This window comes from Leucopleurus acutus (assembly GCF_964270905.1).
Source record: "Leucopleurus acutus genome assembly, chromosome: X".
NCBI classification, from domain to species: domain Eukaryota; kingdom Metazoa; phylum Chordata; class Mammalia; order Artiodactyla; family Delphinidae; genus Leucopleurus; species Leucopleurus acutus.
Window position 1 is genome coordinate 45,645,475 of NC_139148.1, and position 18,057 is coordinate 45,663,531.

The 18,057-nt window shown below is 51.0% G+C and overlaps 2 protein-coding genes across 2 annotated transcripts; both read left to right on the top strand.

Annotated features, from left to right (window-relative positions):
* Positions 1-1,018: 1,018 nt before the first annotated feature.
* On the top strand, positions 1,019-2,140 carry GPR173 (G protein-coupled receptor 173; the record flags this gene model as incomplete). The annotated part of the gene is made up of 1 exon (XM_082864533.1): positions 1,019-2,140. One exon carries the CDS (start codon positions 1,019-1,021, stop codon positions 2,138-2,140), a length of 1,122 nt encoding a protein of 373 aa, XP_082720659.1.
* A 4,196-nt stretch (positions 2,141-6,336) lies between these two features.
* On the top strand, positions 6,337-13,371 carry TSPYL2 (TSPY like 2; the record flags this gene model as incomplete). Its single annotated transcript, XM_082864894.1, has 7 exons — positions 6,337-7,152; positions 8,414-8,491; positions 8,619-8,730; positions 8,818-8,963; positions 9,090-9,187; positions 9,516-10,354; positions 12,665-13,371. The coding sequence occupies 7 exons, from the start codon at positions 6,337-6,339 to the stop codon at positions 12,832-12,834; spliced, it is 2,259 nt and encodes a 752-aa protein (XP_082721020.1). The 3' UTR covers positions 12,835-13,371.
* Between the last annotated feature and the right edge of the window lie 4,686 nt (positions 13,372-18,057).

The window sequence follows — 18,057 nt, forward strand, 5'->3', positions numbered from 1 at the left end:
AAGTCTTTATATTCACATATACTCTCCACCTCACTTAAAGTAAAAACCCAAGTCCTTGTCATGGCCCACAGCCCTGCACGATCTGGCCCCAGACCCCTCTGTGAATTCACCTTCCACTGTCTCTCTTGCCACCCTGTTCCAGCCACACTGGTCTTCCCATTGTTCCACGAGCATGCTAAGCACATGCTTGGTTATGAATAAAGAAACCTATTTAATGAGTGGCTACCAGCATTAACCAAAAAATCTGTGAAACAGAATAGAAACTAGGTACATTATACATAGGATCTGTACTGTTTTGTGAAACTTTTGGTTCAGCTCTATGTACACATGCTTGTATGTGTACCAGGCTGTGATGTAAAATGTATTTCTTACTATGGGTGGCAGTTTAAAAAGTTTGAAGAACACAAACTTTGGGCTTTGCAAAGGGAGAGAAGAGCTGCATCAACATCCCCATCCCACAGACCCACCAGTGGAGGAAACAGATAACCGAGGACATCCAGAGAGACGAAGCACCTCCTCACCCAGCAAGGAGGGAGAAGGAGCAGCAGTGGGCCAAGGGCAGGGCCTGACACCAGCCGGGGAATAAGTGGGGAGGCCACCTAGACATACTAACACTGCCCTTTCTGTTTCTTCCTCACTTTTCCTTTCCACCTGTTTCTCACTGTCTCTTTTTCTTGTGTTTCTCTCCCTCCCTCCCTACGCCCTCCTTCTTTCCCCCACTTCCTGTCTCTCTGGTTCTGTCTCTCTCCCTGTCTCTTCTCGCTCTTTCTCATCCCCTCCATTTCTGTCTCAATTTGTGTCCATTTTCTATCTCTTTGTTCTCTCCTTTCTCACTCTCTCTGTGCCCCTGTGTGTGTTTTCTCTCTGTCTCTTTCCTACCCTCATATCTCTGTCTCTCTGTGTCTGTGTCCTCATTTGCAGGTGCAGCCCAGCAGGACAACTGATGGAGTCCCCCGGGGCCCATCGAGCACCGGACTGGCTGACCCCATAGGGTTGGGAGCAGCCCCTGCCCCTCAGTATGGCCAACACCACTGGAGAGCCCGAGGAGGTGAGCGGCGCACTGTCTCCACCATCAGCATCGGCTTACGTGAAGCTGGTGCTGCTGGGACTGATCATGTGCGTGAGCCTGGCGGGCAATGCCATCTTGTCCCTGCTGGTGCTCAAGGAGCGTGCCCTGCACAAGGCTCCTTACTACTTTCTGTTGGACCTGTGCCTGGCTGATGGCATACGCTCTGCCGTCTGCTTCCCCTTTGTGCTGGCTTCTGTGCGCCACGGCTCCTCATGGACCTTCAGTGCGCTCAGCTGCAAGATTGTGGCCTTTATGGCTGTGCTCTTTTGCTTCCATGCGGCCTTCATGCTGTTCTGCATCAGCGTCACACGCTACATGGCCATCGCCCACCACCGCTTCTACGCCAAGCGCATGACACTCTGGACATGCACAGCTGTCATCTGCATGGCCTGGACCCTGTCTGTGGCCATGGCCTTCCCACCTGTCTTCGACGTGGGCACCTACAAGTTCATCCGTGAGGAGGACCAGTGCATCTTTGAGCATCGCTACTTCAAGGCCAATGACACGCTGGGCTTCATGCTTATGTTGGCTGTGCTCATGGCAGCCACACATGCTGTCTATGGCAAGCTGCTCCTCTTCGAGTATCGTCACCGCAAGATGAAGCCCGTGCAGATGGTGCCAGCCATCAGCCAGAACTGGACATTCCATGGTCCTGGGGCCACCGGCCAGGCTGCTGCCAACTGGATCGCTGGCTTTGGCCGTGGGCCCATGCCACCAACCCTGCTGGGTATCCGGCAGAATGGGCATGCAGCCAGCCGGCGGCTGCTGGGCATGGACGAGGTCAAGGGTGAAAAGCAGCTGGGCCGTATGTTCTACGCAATCACACTGCTCTTCCTGCTACTCTGGTCACCCTACATTGTGGCCTGCTACTGGCGAGTGTTTGTGAAAGCCTGTGCCGTGCCCCACCGTTACCTGGCCACCGCTGTTTGGATGAGCTTCGCCCAGGCTGCCGTCAACCCGATCGTCTGCTTCCTGCTCAACAAGGACCTCAAGAAGTGCCTGAGGACTCATGCCCCCTGCTGGGGCACAGGAGATGCCCCGGCGCCTAGAGAACCCTACTGTGTCATGTGAAGCAGGCTGGTAGGCAGACAGGCAGGGAGAAAGTCAGGGCCACCATGATGGGGCCAACAGAAGGGGAGAGGTGGGGCTCCATAGCAGGAGCCTTTCTTTCTGAGCTCCAGCCCCAGCCCCTCGAACCACCTGGAATCTAGGTACCTTTGTCAGCACCTCCCCAGGGTTGGGGACTGGGTGGGGGACTAGGAAAGAGGCATTTCTAGTTCTGTGGGGCCCGTCTCCACCACCTCCTTCTCCACTTCTACAATCTCTCTCTCTCTCTCTCTCTCTCTCTCTCTCTCTCTCTCTCTCTCTCTCACTCTCTCTCTCTCTCTCTCTCTCTCTCACACACACACACACACACACACACAGAAGTGACAATTCAGAAAAAAAAACTGAAAATGCAGGTTTTTCTACTCACAGCTGAGGAGACAGGCTTTCTTGCTTTAATGTCTCTCCTCTGACATTGTCCAGAAGGGGGAAATTTGTCCTGTAAAATAGACTTCCAGAGTCCTTATTGTCCCCTCTGCTCCCACGTACCCTCCCCTTCCAAGTCCTTTAGCAAGGCCTGGATGTTTAGAGAGAAATTGATCTGCTGACAAGAGGGACCGAAGGGGCTGCTGGGTTCCCAGGGAGCAAGGAATGTTTAATTGCCATGTTGTGTGCAATGTTGTTTTAGGCTAACCCTGGTCCCAAGCCCGGTCTTTTCTCCATCCCCGCCATGTCCAGACCTCCCAAGTGTTTCTTGAGCATCTGTTTGAGAAGCCAGGAGGGGAGGGAGAAGGGCTTCTGGGATGGGCCCAGGTTAGGTGAAGAGCAGGATGTGAGTACACGCCTTGAGCTGAAGAGACCCCAGCTTGGCTGCATTCTCTCAAGCTGCCAACTGGATCCCCGTGCCCCAACTCTTCTTCTTGAGGATGGAAATCCACTCCAACCCCACCGGGGTTGATGTGGGTGCCATACAGGCAGGAGCAGCCCCCCACCCCATGGAAGTGTAGGGAGAAAGTCAAACTCTCCAGAATGGCTGGATCCCAAAGGCTGGGGTCAGAGTGGAATTCAACCCCAGAATTGTCTCCTGAGTTCATGATACTCTCCTGAAGATGAAAATTCTTTGAGGGACTTGGTAAGTCATAGTGGTATAAACTCCAGGGCACTGTGGACTTGAGTCCATTCCTCTCTGACCTCTTTTTGTCCCCCTCAAGCCTCAGGAGCCTCAAGCCCCTCTGTGGTAACCCTTGGCCTTCTGGGCCCTCAGCCCCCAACTTCCTTGCACTGAACAGCCCTTCCCCTCTTCCTCCCTCCACCATTACTTCCACCCCAAGCGGAGCAGACTGCAGCCAGAATCCCCAGGTGGGAGATCCCAAGCCTCCTTCCCAGGGCAGAGTCCACTCTGGGCTCCCATCAAGTCTCATGGACTGGTGAGCCAAACTGGCATTCTTTGCCTGGTCTTGCCCAAGTTCTCTGTCCCCCTCTCATCTCCTGGGAGAGCAGGAGATCTGTATTTATCCACCTCCTTTCCCTTCCCTACAGAAGCCCTTGTCCTACACTCCCTCCCTACTCCAAGACAGCTCCAGAACTGGGCAAACCTTGACCCAAGAGGGATGGAGAAGGCACTCTAGGCAGGAGAGACACTAATGAGCCTGGCTATGGAGTGGCCTTGGAAAGGCAGGCCAGAGTGGCTGAGAGGCTGGGGGTGGGGGGTACCTGTTCTCTCAGTGATAGTGATGGGGGTGCCTTTCAGGGGGTGGGTTGGGGCACCACAGGGGTGGGGGTAGATAGGGTACATTCAGGAGGATTTGCCTCCATTTCCTTTTTCTAACTGCGTGGATTCACCATTGGATTTTGTAAATGGAAAACAAATGAACAATGCTATATTGGATGTTTTCTCTTTGTGTGTGTGTGTGTGTGTGTGTGTGTGTGTGTGTGTGTGTGTGTCCTGTCTGTGTGACTACATGTGGGGAGGTATGGTCAAGTGAGACAGTGTATCTGCGTGACTTTGTTGGGGGGCACTCCTGCCTGGGGCACACATGTGACCAAATGCCTGTATGTGGAGACATATACAGTGCACACATGTACACATATGCACCTAATTGAGAGGGGACAAAATAGAGTATGTGCCTGCAGCAAGAAGTAGAGTGGTCGGAGAGATGGAACTTGAAAACGGTACGTACGTATGTAGCAAGAGGGTAGACTCCCATCTCATAAGATCTTCCTCCCTTGGCCCAGGCTCTGAACATGGGTGACAGGATACTTGAGTACCCCATCTCTTTCCAAAGCCTGGAGCCCCCAGGTACCACTCCCAACTCCTGTATCAGTCTCCTCTCAAAAAGCCAGATAAGGTGTTCCTGAAAGTGGACCACCATGGAGAATGTTGACTGGGAATTGGGGATCAAACTTGAGGGGAACTATTGGGGTTAGGTAATGCCCGCCCCCCAACACACAAAATAATGGCTTCTGGAGGGACTGCTCAGTCTGGGATAGGAGCCCTTCGGAAGGGTCCACTGTATACAGCTCGGATTTTGGTAAGCTTTGATTAAATTCAGAGGGAGGGATGTCACAGGGGAAAAAAAAAAAGCCTGGGAGTCTCCCCAGCCAGCCTGTTCCCTGGGCATTCAATTACTTTACTCTCTCAGATGCACAGAATTGAGTTGACCATACTCCTCAGTTCTTGGCACACTGTATCATCATTGGTTCATATGAGGCCCTTATATTTTTTATTTCGTTTTGTTTTGTCCCCTTCATCACCCATCCCTGATCCCATGTCCCCTTCCACATAGGCACCCACTCTCGTGTATTTAACGTACCGTCCTTCCAATCCACCGTTCATGTGTTTATTTACATATATGTGTATCTGTGAAAATGTATGGTATTGTTATGTGTTTTAATTTACATAAACAGTATTGTACTATAAATCTTGTTCTGTTTCTTTCTTCACTCAACATTCTGTTTTTGAGAGATCCAGCCATGTTGCCGTATGTAGACCTAATTCATTCTATAACATGGTCCATCTTATACATGTATCACATTTTTCTTATTCATTCCCCTGGGTGATGGGTCTCTAGGTTGCCTCCAATCCTCTGCTACCACAAGCCTGCAATGGGCAGTTTCCTACATGTCTTTTTAGGGACTCCTTATTTAGAGGAGAGGAAACAAGCTCAGAGAGAGGCAGTGATTTGGTTAGGGTTTAAGTGAGGAGCAGATCCTTGACGCGAATCCCACACCTAAGCCAGAACCCCACCACCATGCCTCACGAGAGACCATCCAGCTGGCTCCCCAAAATCTAAAATAGAATTTAAAACAGCATACACTGAGGAAATGGAAAGGATGGGAAGGAGAAGTATGGAGTCGATGAACACATAGAAAGTCCTAGAAAGATCTAGCAGATGAACTGAATCACAATCATTTTCATGACGCAGAGGAAGTTACTTTTTTTGGTGCGATTATTATTGCTAGAGCTATTTTGCAGAACTGGGAAACGCCACGTCAAAACCTGGCCCCAAACAAAAGACCCTCGATTTCTAAACCCCAGGCTCCTTGAGTGCCCCCTGAGCCGCGAGGAGCCGCCTCCGAGTTCGCCGCCGCAGGGGCGAAAGCCAGGGCTGGGGCAGGGGCAGATTTAAGAAGTGCGTAGTTGCTGACGGGGAGGGGAGAGGAGGGGGAGAACGACAGCGAGGCTCTCGAGTCTATCTGAGCACATCCTGCTCACTGCTTGCGCTTGTTTTTTGTTTTGCGTTTGGGTCTTCAGAACCACTGGTACTTATCCCATTGGATAAGACGTCGGCAGGGTGAGGTAGAGGGTCTTCTTCCCTTCAGCTCTCCCCGAGGCCAATAGTCCTGCACCGTCTCTAAGGTCGCTAAGGGAGGTGGCCCGGTGATTGGCGGGCCCGAGGATAGCCAATGGGAAAGTGATGAGGTGCGGTGTTGGCAAGCAGATTGCGTGCGAGTGGGCAGGGGGCGGGGGGCCGCGAGAGCAGCCGCGGCGGCTGGCAGCCAATGGAGAGGCGGGATGGCCCCTGGCGTCAGCGAGGGGGCGGGGTCTGGCGCTTGGCGCGGAGGGAGTAGGGCAGGCGCTGTGGGAGGGAGCGCCAGAGCGAGGCTGAGAGCAGAGCTCGTCGCGTGAGGTGCGGCTCTGCTTCAGGTGTGACAGGCAGCGGCGGCCTGGCTGAGAGCGAAGGGGTGAGCGCGAGCCCCTGAGCTGTGCGAACGCGGTCACCATGGACGGCCCGGATGAGGGGCCTCCGGCCAAGGCCCGCCGCCTCAGTAGCTCTGAGACCCCTCAGAGCGAGCTGCCGCCGCCGCCGCCGCCGCCACCGCCGCCGCCGCCTCCACCTCTCTTGCGCCTGCCCCTGCCTCCACCTCAGCAGCGCCCGAGGCTCCGGGAGGAAACCGAGGCGGCACAGGTGCTGGCTGACATGAGGGGGGTGGGACTGGGCCCCGCTCTGCCCCCGCCGCCGCCCTATGTCATTCTGGAGGAGGGGGGAATCCGCGCGTACTTCACCCTGGGGGCTGGGGGTCCCGGCTGGGAGCCCGCGATCGAGTCAGGGTACGGGGGGACGCCCCCTCCCACGGAGAGCCTGGAAACGCTTTCTCCCTCGGAGGTTTCTGGGGGAAGCCTGGAGATTGACTTCCAGGTGACGGAGCCCAGCAGCTTTGCAGGAGAGAAGGCCCTAGAAACCTGTAGCGCAGGGGGGCGGGGGTACCAGAGGTTAGCCGGTCCAAGGGGGAGGGAAGAGACCATCATCATCGTGGAAGACGACGACGAGGATGAAATGGAAAGTGTGAGGAAGAGGAGGAGGAGGAGGAAGAGGAAGCCCAGGAAGGTGAAGAGGGAAAGCCGAGAGAAGAATGCCGAGAAGATAGAGTGCATCCTGCAGGCGCTGGAAAACATTCAGCTGGACCTGGAGGCGGTGAATATCAAGGCGGGCAAGGCCTTCCTCCGTCTCAAGCGCAAGTTCATCCAGATGCGAAGACCCTTCCTGGAGCGCAGAGATCTCATCATCCAGCATATCCCAGGCTTCTGGGTCAAAGCAGTATCCTTGTCATCTATATTCATGGGCCAGGAGCCCATGACCAGAAATGGGGGGCGGTGGGGGGGAGGGACAGGCTGGGTGAAAGGGTGTGGGGGCGGGCCCCTATTGGAAGAATGACGAGGTCTGGTGGAGGAGGGATGGAAGGAGTGTGGCAAAACATCAGAGAAGCTGGACTGGAGATGGTGAAGGGGGGAGGGGGCAACACAGCATAAAAATTGGACCACAGATGGGAAAGGGGGAGAGGAGGAGCATAGCATAAAAGAAAATGGATCACAGACGGTGAAAGGGGGAGGATAGTAGAGGGGCACACAGCAGAAAAATTGGACCAGAGATGGTGAAAGGAGGAGGGGAGGGTCACACAGAAGATAAACTGACTCAGAGACAGTGAAGAGGGAGGAGAAGGGCACACAGCAGAGAAATGGCCCAGAAAGGGTGCCCAAGTCACACATGGCTGTGCAAGCCTAGGTCTCTGCTTAGATACTAGGCAAACCCCAATCCTGGCTGGAGAGGACGGGGCTAGAAAGGGACTGGAGCCCTGAAGGATCAGGAGAAGGAGTAGCTAGGAATGGAGAGAAAGGAGTTAAATGAAGGAAAGGGAAAAATAACAAGAATTCACTATTGGTGATAAGCTTATCTCTAGGGGACCATGCAACATGTTAGGAACACATGGATTTAACATCCTAATAGAATTATATGGACACAGACCCTTGGCATTCTCAGTATCACATGATCACAGGCGCTCAGTACCCAGGCACAGTATTATGTGGCCACAGGTCCTCAGTACATAGACCATAACATCACCTGGACACAAACCCTCAGACTCAGATACACAACATCATGTGGACACAGACCCATAACACCCAAATATATATAACATCGTGTGATGACAGGCCCTCAGCAACCAGATATAGCACCATTTGCACATGGGCCTTCAGCCCCCAGACACACAATGTCTTGTGAACACAAGCCCTCAGCACCCAGAGACACAACATCACTTGGACATAGACTCCCAGCACCCAAACACACGGCAAATATGAACCATGGCAAGGCCACTTAATACAGAGGTTTGACATTTTATAAACATAGGCTCTTACCACACAGAATCATGGGAATAAAAGTATGGGTCATGTCCCATTGACCACAAAAGGAATTCTCCTTCTCCAGCCTCTCTTTTGTTCAGCCCTGCCTAGCCCTGACTGGCCTTCCTTCCCTCCTTCTCATTGAACAGTCACTCCTTGACCTAAACTGCTCCCTCCATCAGTTCCTCAACCACCCCAAAATTTCAATCTTGATCAACCAACGTGATGAAGACATTTTCCGCTACTTGACCAATCTGCAGGTCAGGCCAAAGAGATATCTTTTCTACCAGGACCGGGCAAGGAATCTGGTCCTTGGAGGTGAGGGGAGGTTGGGTGGGAGGGGTCACAGTGTGGTGGGAATTCCACCATTACCCCCACCCTGAGCAGGTACAGGATCTCAGACATATCTCCATGGGCTATAAAATGAAGCTGTACTTCCAGACAAACCCCTACTTCACAAATATGGTGATCGTCAAGGAGTTCCAGCGCAGCCGCTCGGGTAAGAGGCAGTCCCAGAGCAAATTCATGCCCCCTGCCCCATCTATCCTTGTCCAGTGCCCTCTCCATAGCCTCCTTTCCCCCCCAGGCCGGCTGGTGTCTCACTCCACCCCAATTCGCTGGCACCGGGGCCAGGAACCTCAGGCCCACAGGCACAGGAACCAGGATGCCAGCCACAGCTTCTTCAGCTGGTTCTCAAACCATAGCCTCCCAGAGGCTGACAGGATTGCTGAGGTGGGGCCCCTCCTGGCATTGCCAGGGAAGGCCTTGCTAGCTTGCCCCTGGGTGCATGGGGTATTGGGAGTAGGCTCTGTGACATGTACTCAGCTTTGTTCTCCCTTCCCCTGTCTCTTTCAACAGATTATCAAGAATGACCTGTGGGTTAACCCTGTGCGTTACTACATGATGGGAGAAGGGGGCTACAGGGCAAGCAGAAAGAAGCAAGAAAAGGAAGAAAGGTGATGGTGGGGGTTGGTGGCTGAGAGGTGGTTTGTTAGGGGTGGGGCAAAGACTAGGCTAGTGTCACACAGTATTTGTAGAGCCAGAAGGGACCTTTGAGATAATCCAGTCCACTATGTTTTACAAGTGGGGAGTGATGCCCAGAAATGGGGTGTGATCGGCCTGAGGTTATGTAGTCAGGGGCAGAAATAGGACTCTCCCCACCTAGCCTCGTCCCTGGGAACCCCTGTAGCCTACTGCCTCCCCAGTTGCTTACCACCTTTTAGTGTCTGCTCTGGGTACACCACCTCCCACCAACCCTATACTCAACCCCAGGCTTCCCCACAGTAAAAACAGGGATGAATATGAGGTGGTGATCGTGGAAGACTCCGATGACTGTCACATCATGGAAGACATTACTGGAGAGACTTCAGACAGTGATGGTATCACCGACAATGAGACCATTCATGACATCAAGATCTCTGACTTCATGGAGACCACTGACTGCTTCGAGACCACTGACAACGAGATAACTGACATCAGCGAGAGCCTCTGTGACAGCGAGTGCCCTGACCACAATGGGAGCATTGACAGTGAGACTACTGACAATGAGAGCCCCAATGACAACGAAACCACTGATAACAATGAGAGTGCTGATGACAACGAGACCACTGACAACAATGAGAGTACCGATGACAACAATGAGAATCCTGATGACAACAGTGAGAACCCCGATGACAACAATGAGAACCCTGAAGACAACAACACTGATGACAATGAAGAGAACCCTGATGACAACGAAGAGAACACTGATGATAACGATGAGAACGCCGATGGTGACGAGAACACCAATGGTGATGATGAGAACCCCAAAAGTGGCAACCACAGCAGCAACGGCAGCAACCAGGACAGCAGCGACAGTGACAATGGAGACAATGACGGCAGTGATATTGAAGATAACGATGGCAACGAAGGTGACAATGAAGGTAGTGATGATGATGGCAATGAAGGTGACAATGAAGGCAGCGATGATGACGACAGAGACATTGAAGACTATGAGAATGACCTTGAAGACTCTGACAAGGATCACCATAACAGCGCCAACCAGGATGACTATGAGGACGAGGTAGAGAACATCTCCGTAGAAGAATCATCAGTGGAAGAAGAAGAGGAGGGCAGTGAGGAAGGTGAGCTAGACCCTCACCTCTTGTCTTACCTCCTTTCTCTTCTCTCAGAGAAAATCTGCCCATGGTCAGAGTATCAAGGCATGAGCACAATCTGCTCTTGTAGAGAAAAGAAAAAAGCATTCTGAGTAAGTTTTTAAACAGAGCAAGGTCAGGGAACATTTAGCTCACAAATGTAACAAAACCAAAACAAATTTCAATTCTTGGTGATGGGTAGATAGGTTGTAACAGAGCACAAGACAAATGAAGCAGAGAGAAGAGATAGGAGGCAGTGGGTGATATACTAAGTAAGACAGGTTCTCACACAGAGAGAGGGAAAAAAATGTCAAACATGTTGCAATTCAGCACACTCTGTACCCAGCCCTGGCCTTCTGGGAACTCCCAGCCTTGTTTGGGGGGCTGGGGGTGAAGTGAACAGTGTGCTCAGTGAGTCCAGAGGAGGGAGGAGCTAATTCTATCTCCAGAATCAAGAAGGAGAGAACTAGAGAAAAGAAGTGACATTTGAATTGGAGGCTGTCTTCACATTAAGGAGCATTATGGGGCATTCCTGGTGGAAGGGATCAAATGAAAAAGAACCTGGAAGGGTGAAAATGCATAGTATGTTGGGCAGGGTTTCCCAAATTGTCATCTGAGGACCCTTCACTGGTTCCAAAGCTGCTCACAAAAAGGTTCAGTGGTCAAATATGTTGGGGAAATACTGCATACAATAATATCCTTATGTAGAGTCACATGTATGTTGGCACCTTAAAGGCTCTGATAAGTCCTGCTCTAAGAAACCTATTTAAACATTGTGGAAGTCAGCATTTCCCAAACATCTTGATCACAAAGGCCATTGTTCACTGTCCACCAAAGAATACATTTTGGGAAATGCTGAAGAAGGGTTGCATATGGGGGGTTGAGGGAGAAGGCAGTATTTAAGGTGACTGCTAGGTTTGGTTCTGGCCTGGATGACTGGCCAAAGGAGGCACCAATTCCTGGGATGGGGAAGGGCGTCATGGTGGGATTGATGGGATGCAGGGAGGAACATGGAGTTGGAAGGGCTTGTTGGGCATAAGGTACGGGTGGCTTAGAGGCAAGTGGTTGGTGATATGCCTGGGAAGTCAGAAATTGTAAAGAAAGGAGATAAGCCAGAGCAGAATCCTACCTCTGGATTCTGGAGCCAGTTAACATTAATTGGGTCCAATTAACATTAATGAAGTATTTACTATGTTGCCAGGCACTATTCTAAGTGGTTTTCTTGCTTTGACTAATTTAATCCTCACAGCAACTCTTATGAGGTAGGTACTACTAATCCTTTTATAGATGGGGAAACTGAGGCTCTGAGAGGGTAGAGTTAGGAGGAGCACTAGGTCGTGGAACATTCTGAGAAGGAGGGGATTGTCACCGGTGTCCAGTGCTCCTGAAAGGTCAAGTAAAATGAGGACTGGGATGTGTCCATTGGATTGGGGGCTGAATAGATCATCTGTGGCCTTGGAAAGAGTAGTTTCAATGGATTGGTGGGGGTAGAGCCAGACCACAGTAGGAATGGGAAGGAAATGAACAGGGGTTAAGGCAGTAGAGTCAAACCTTGGCTAGGAAGGGGATGGCAGAAGGCGGACAAGGGATATGTTTGAGCCTGGCTGTAGGCAGGCAGATGGAGGAGAGGCAGCCCCCTGGGGTAGGTGGAAGGTGCAGGAAGACCAACCACTCCTGGGGGTTTTGGCCATGGAATCCCTGGCAAACTTCCATTGAGGGCACTGAGGAAGGAGGAATTGAATGAGCGAGTAGACACAATCTAGACATATTTCTAGGTAGGGAAACGGAGAGAATTGCTGGCCCCATACCCTCCTACTCGGTGGCATCTCTTCTTTCAGAGAAGGGGAGGCAGAATTATCTGTACAACCCTAGGGTGGGAGCCGGGGTGGGGAATTGGGCTGAAGAAGACAGACTGAGGCCTATTTGGATCAGACTGGGGAGAAAGAGAGAGGGAGCTGCCTCTGGATGAACAGAAGTTCTATTTAGCTGAGGTCAGAGCTCAGGAAGAGACACACGTTGCATACAGGGGGTGAAAAAGCTACTTTTAGAGATGTATCAATTTTGATAGGACAGAGGCATCCCACTCTGCCTTCCTGCTTCCCTCCCACTTGCCCTTACTTTCTGGACTTGAGTTCACACAGACTTGGCTGCTTGTTCCAAGCAGAGGCTTTTGGCGAATGGTCCCGCCCCTCAAAAGCCCTGACTATGGACTCTGTTCCCTGTTAAGAGTGACATCTACCTGTCTACCTAACCATCCTCCTCCATTTTTCCCTCCTTACTTCTCTCTCCCCTGTACAGGCAGTGAACAAGAAGGTGAGGACAGTGATGATGAGGAAGGAAGCGAGGAGGAGGAAGGAATCGAAGAAGACTCAGAAGGAGGGGAAGACTCAGAAGACTCCGACATGGAGGAGGTGCTTCAAGTCCCAAACCCTTGGGCCAACCTGGGGAAGAGGGGCAAAACGGGATAAATGTCTTACCTTTGCGGGGGCTGCCTCTCTGTATCCCTCTCCCCCTGCCCCATTTGCCCTCCCTATCAGCTAGGGCCGAGCGGCCCCATATTGCACTTCTGGGGGATGACTGACTTCGTACACGGGTTTAAAGATTATTTTTATGGTTTAGTAATTGCAGAGTTCTTATTTTGGGCGGAGGGAAAGGGGGATTCCCCCTTCCTTTTGGCCCTCCTCTCCCGCAGGCTTCTGTGTGCTGCTAAACGTATTTATTGTGATGCCTTGGTCAGGGCCCCTCTATCCCCCTCCTCGTGCTGTGTGGAGTGGACACCCTTGATCCCAAAGCGGGGAGGGCCGCTGTGGCCTTGGGGGTCTCTGCCGCCACCCTGTTCTCCCGTCTCTTTCCCTCCATCCCTCGCCCTTCCCCGCTGTGCCCGCTAGCCCGCCTCGGTGTCTATGCAAGGCCGCTTCGCCATTGCGGTATTCTGGTCCCCCTCCCCCAGAAGTCCCGCCTCGTTCCCTGTGAACCCTGGTAATCCTAATAAAATTCTGAGCAAATTCAGAGTGCTGCTTCGAGTCTTTTGTCCCATTCGGTGCGCGGTCCCCAGCAGCCAGTCTCCCTTCCCACAGGCCCGCAAGTAGCCGCCTCGCCTACGCAGTGGCCTGCAAGATGGTAGTTGCTGGGGGTGGGGGTGGCTGGCTGGGGGCGAGCTCCGCGGGACCGCAGAAATGTTGCGTCAGGCCAATGCGGACCATCCTGGCCAATGGCAGGGCGAGGCCGAGGAAGCCCCTCCCTCTCCGGGCGGCCGCAGCAGACCCAGGCAGGTAGCAAACAGCATCCCACGCCTTCCCCTCCGCGCACGCGCACAGGAACGCCCTGGACCCTAGAACATCCATTTATTCAGTGATTCATCTTTTTATTTATCGTGCGTCAAACCTTTCCTCGGGCCTAGTATGAGCTGAGTGTGGGGGAACCAGAGGAATCCATTTTTCTTGCTCGCATGTAGTAAAATAAAAATGATACCGGTCGGGACTTAACAATCCAGTAATGCCGGAGTGCTCTCTCGTCTTAGGAAGGGGGTGTAGGATCCCTGGAGCTGGACCTGGGAGAGAAGGCAAGAAAAGACAGCCCAGGCTGGGGAGTTTGCATAGAGATAAAAGAAAAGCAAAGGAAAATTACTATGTAGCTGTGTGACCGGGGGGGGGGGGGGGGGGCGGGGGGGGCGGGGGGGGCGGGAGTTGGGCGTCTGAAAGGCCCAGTGGCTTTAAATTTTGGATACAGTAACTTTATTTCCACGGACACCAGAAAAACCTCCCAGATTCTTTCCGGATCATAACGATAATTTACACAGATATCCAGGTATGTCTTCTGTAATATACCTCCCGAACTTTCCATCCAACGCCCTTACTTTGCTGGAAGTCTTCAGACTGGGTCAGATTTGCGTTTTACAGAATGCCCTCTGCTGGCTGCCCGGAGCATGGATTGGAGGGAGGGAGAGCAGTGAGGAAGCTGACGCTATACCTAAGGTGAGAGTGGCGTGATGGGGGCAATAATGGAAGGTTTTTAAAATAAATTTTTTCTTTTAGAAGTTTTAGATTTACAGAATTATCGCAAAGATAATACAGAGAGTGTCCGTATACCCTAAAGCCAGTTTCCCCTATTGTTAACATCTTACATGTAGTATGATACATGTAGGTGGCTCCGTGGCGCAATGGATAGCGCATTGGACTTCTAGTATGATACATGTGTCACAACAAATATCAATACATTATTATTAACTAAATTCCATATTTTGTTCAGATTTCCTTAGTTTTTACCAAATTTCCTTTTTCTGTTCCAGGATGCCATCCAGGACACAACATTACATTTAATCATCATGTTGCCATAGACTTCTCTTGGCTGTGACAGTTTCTCACACTTTTCTTGTTTTTGATGACCTGGAGTCATCAACATTTGAGGACTACTAGTCAGGTATTTTGCAGAATGTCCCTCAACTGGGATTTGTCTGATGTTTTCCTCATGATTAGACTGGGGTTATGGGTTTGGGAAAGGAAGACCACAGAAATAAAGTACCATTCTCTTCATATCCTATCAAGGGTACACGCTATCGATATGCCTTATCACTGTTGATGTTAACCTGATCACTTGGCTTAGGTAGTATATGTCAGGTTTCTCCACTGTAAAATTACTCCATTCCCCCACCTTCCATACTGTACTCTTTGGAAGGAAGCCACTAAGTGTAGCCCGTGCTTAGGGAGTGGGGAGTTATCCTCCAACTCCTCAAGGGGGAGGAAGTATCTACATAAATTAATTGGAATTCTCCTGTACGAGAAATGTGTGTATTCTGTGATTTTAAGATGCTGGAGTCAACAGGCTTTAGATATAGGAAGAGAGGGATTGAGAGAAGTCAGGGATGACTGCCAGGTTGCTGTGGGACCTCCTCTGTGAAATGGTTGGAATACCAGATCTTGGACATACTCCAGATTCTGATAAATGTTTTGGGGAGAGCATGGAAGCTTGGATGCCTCTAGTTCTGACCTGGGACCACACTGTCAGAAGTGGATAGAGGAGACTCTGGCTCAGAAAGGAGAACATCTTGCCCCAGGGCCAGAGCTGAGAGTGCAGGATGCTGAGTCAAGGCATCTTGTGCAGAGGGAAGAGACACCTATGTGCAGTATCTGGAGCCAGTCCCAATGAGTATGTGATGAATTGGAGGGGCAGGGTAAGCAGGAGGGGCAAAGGACCTGGAGTGGGCCAGGAAGAGGTCAGCCTGGCAAGAGGATCCCTGTCAGTTCAAGAGAGACGGCCTGGGTATCCTTGCCTCAATATACTCTGGCTCACAACGTGACTTCCTCACCCTCTGTAGAGGGTCTCAGTTTTCCCATCTGCAAATAGGCTAATCATGCTGGGGGATCAGCCCAGGAGAAGCAACCAGCCTAAGATCCCAAGATGGAGTCTAGCCTTGAAGCAGACCTCTGAAGCCTGGCCTTCATCATGCTCTTACCTGATTCCTCTCTGTTTCTCTAATCAAATCCCTAGCCCCTCATCCTGGCATTTGAGGCCCCTCTTCACCCACTCTGTTAGAGAGGGCCTCTTACTTCAGGGACACTGTTAGGACCCAATTATGGGATTCTAATATAGCTGGCCAGGATGCTCATGTCCTGGACTGAGGAATGGGAGGAGAAAATGTTCTTTGCCTAGGGTGACATCTTTTCCCTGTGCCCTCACTCCTCACTGTGTGGTGTGGCTTCATTCAGGTCCTGCCTAGTCTGGTCCTCCAAAAGGGAAGACTCTCCTAGAAGGTCTTTAAGGTCTCATCCAACTCCAAAATACAGTCTTTGCTGAAGACCAGTGAAGACAGGCCCTTTTGCTGGGACCCCAAACAGAAACCAGGAGGAGAATGAGGAGTCATAGGCCCAATGTGCCCCAGGGCCTTTCCCATGCTGAAGCTACTTGTCCTTGTATCCTTCACAACTCACCCAACTCCCTTGGAGCAGAGGGCCCTGCTCCTGAGGGTAAGGTTCCAAGGACTTCCTGGGGCCAGACCTTAAAAGTACCACCCACTTCTGTGAATAAAAGCAGATTGGCAGGGACAAAACTAGATTCAGGAAACTAGATCCCTCTTTCTTTGGTGATCAAAAAGGCCATCAGTGGCTCCCTCAGTTGGGGGTGTGGAGGATCCTGTTTTTCATTAGGAAGCATCCTATTTTTCATTCAGTAAACATTACTGAGCACCTGCTGTGTGCCTGATAGAAACTCGGTGATAGGACTACAACAAGGAAACATGAATAGACCAAGTCTTTGTCCCCCTGGAGCCCAGAGTTGAAGACAAGTGTTCTTAACATTTTTTGTGTGCTATGGACCTGTTTGGTGATCTGGTGAAGCCTATGCATCTTTTCTCAGAAAACAGTATCTTTTGAATGCATAAAATAAGATACCTAGAGCCACAAAATATTGACTATATTGAAAAATAGTTACTAAAATATGGAAAAGCAAATATGTTATAGTAATATATATGATCCTTGTGAGATCTAATGGAGAGTCTAATGACAATCATGATTTTGAGATAGAGATGAGATTACATGATATTTCAAGAAATGTACAACATCTATAATATGATATAAAAATCTCTGTGATTTCTATTAGTAACAGAGTCACAGGTACTATCACTATTATACTATGGTCAGTTACATTCTTTACTGAAAAGATGCTAAATTTCAATTAGAGGAGAGTGAAAACAAAGATGTAATTTTTTTCCCATCCAAATTCATGGACCCCTCTAAACCCTGTCCCTGGACTGGATTGGAGGGAGATCTGTGAACCCAAATTAAGAAACCCTGGTAATAGGAAGGGCCTTCCTGTATCTCCTTTCTTCTTAAACCCCTTTCGTTTGGAGGACAGAAGCCTAGGTTTTATGCTGGGTCTTATTGCTGTGTGACCTCAAGCCAAACAGTTTGCCTCTCTGGGCCATAGTTCCCTAAGTCTGAAACAACGGCAAAGGCAAGAATTGGGAGGGGAGACCTTAATTATTTATGCTCCAGGCAATTAATTTATGTTCTCTCATTGAATCCTCCATTGAATGAATGGCATTTTCAGGGAAGATTTTTTTAAATTATCTTCCCATTTCACAGATGGTTAAACTGAGGCTCCAAGCGAGGCTGTCACTCGACCAATGTCTTAATCAGTAAGTAGCAGGGGCTGGTGGGTGACTGGCCAGACCTCTATAACCACCTCATCCTCCAGGGATAAAACTAGGAACTACGTTCACTTTGAGCGAGAGAAACCTGGCTCAGAAGTCCCTGCAGGTGGGGGTAAGCTATGGAAAACTGAGGGCAGAGTCGTGTCTCTTAGCGGAGCGGTGGCTCACGCAAGGTGGCTTACGGAGAATAAGACGTCAAGAAGCCGCGCGCCTCCGATTGTCTTGTGACTCGCGCCAGGCCTCACTTTGGGGTTCGCGCCTGCGTGCTCCCAACTAACCGCCCGAAGACCTGTCGAATGGACTGGCAAAAAGCGATGAAGATCCTCCTCCTGGCCAATCCTATTAGAGGGTGGGCTTAGCTTATAAACCAATCAAAGACCCCCAAAGGGGCGGGTTTTCTTCGGCCTGGATCCTGGCTTGGGGGGTAAAAATAAAGTGTGTCCATCTCCAGCCAATCCCAGGGAAGACAGGAGGGCACTCCTCCAATGGGAGTCTGGAGCCGTCGGTAGCGGTGGCGGCCTGCGACCCCGCTAGCGCTCCAGCA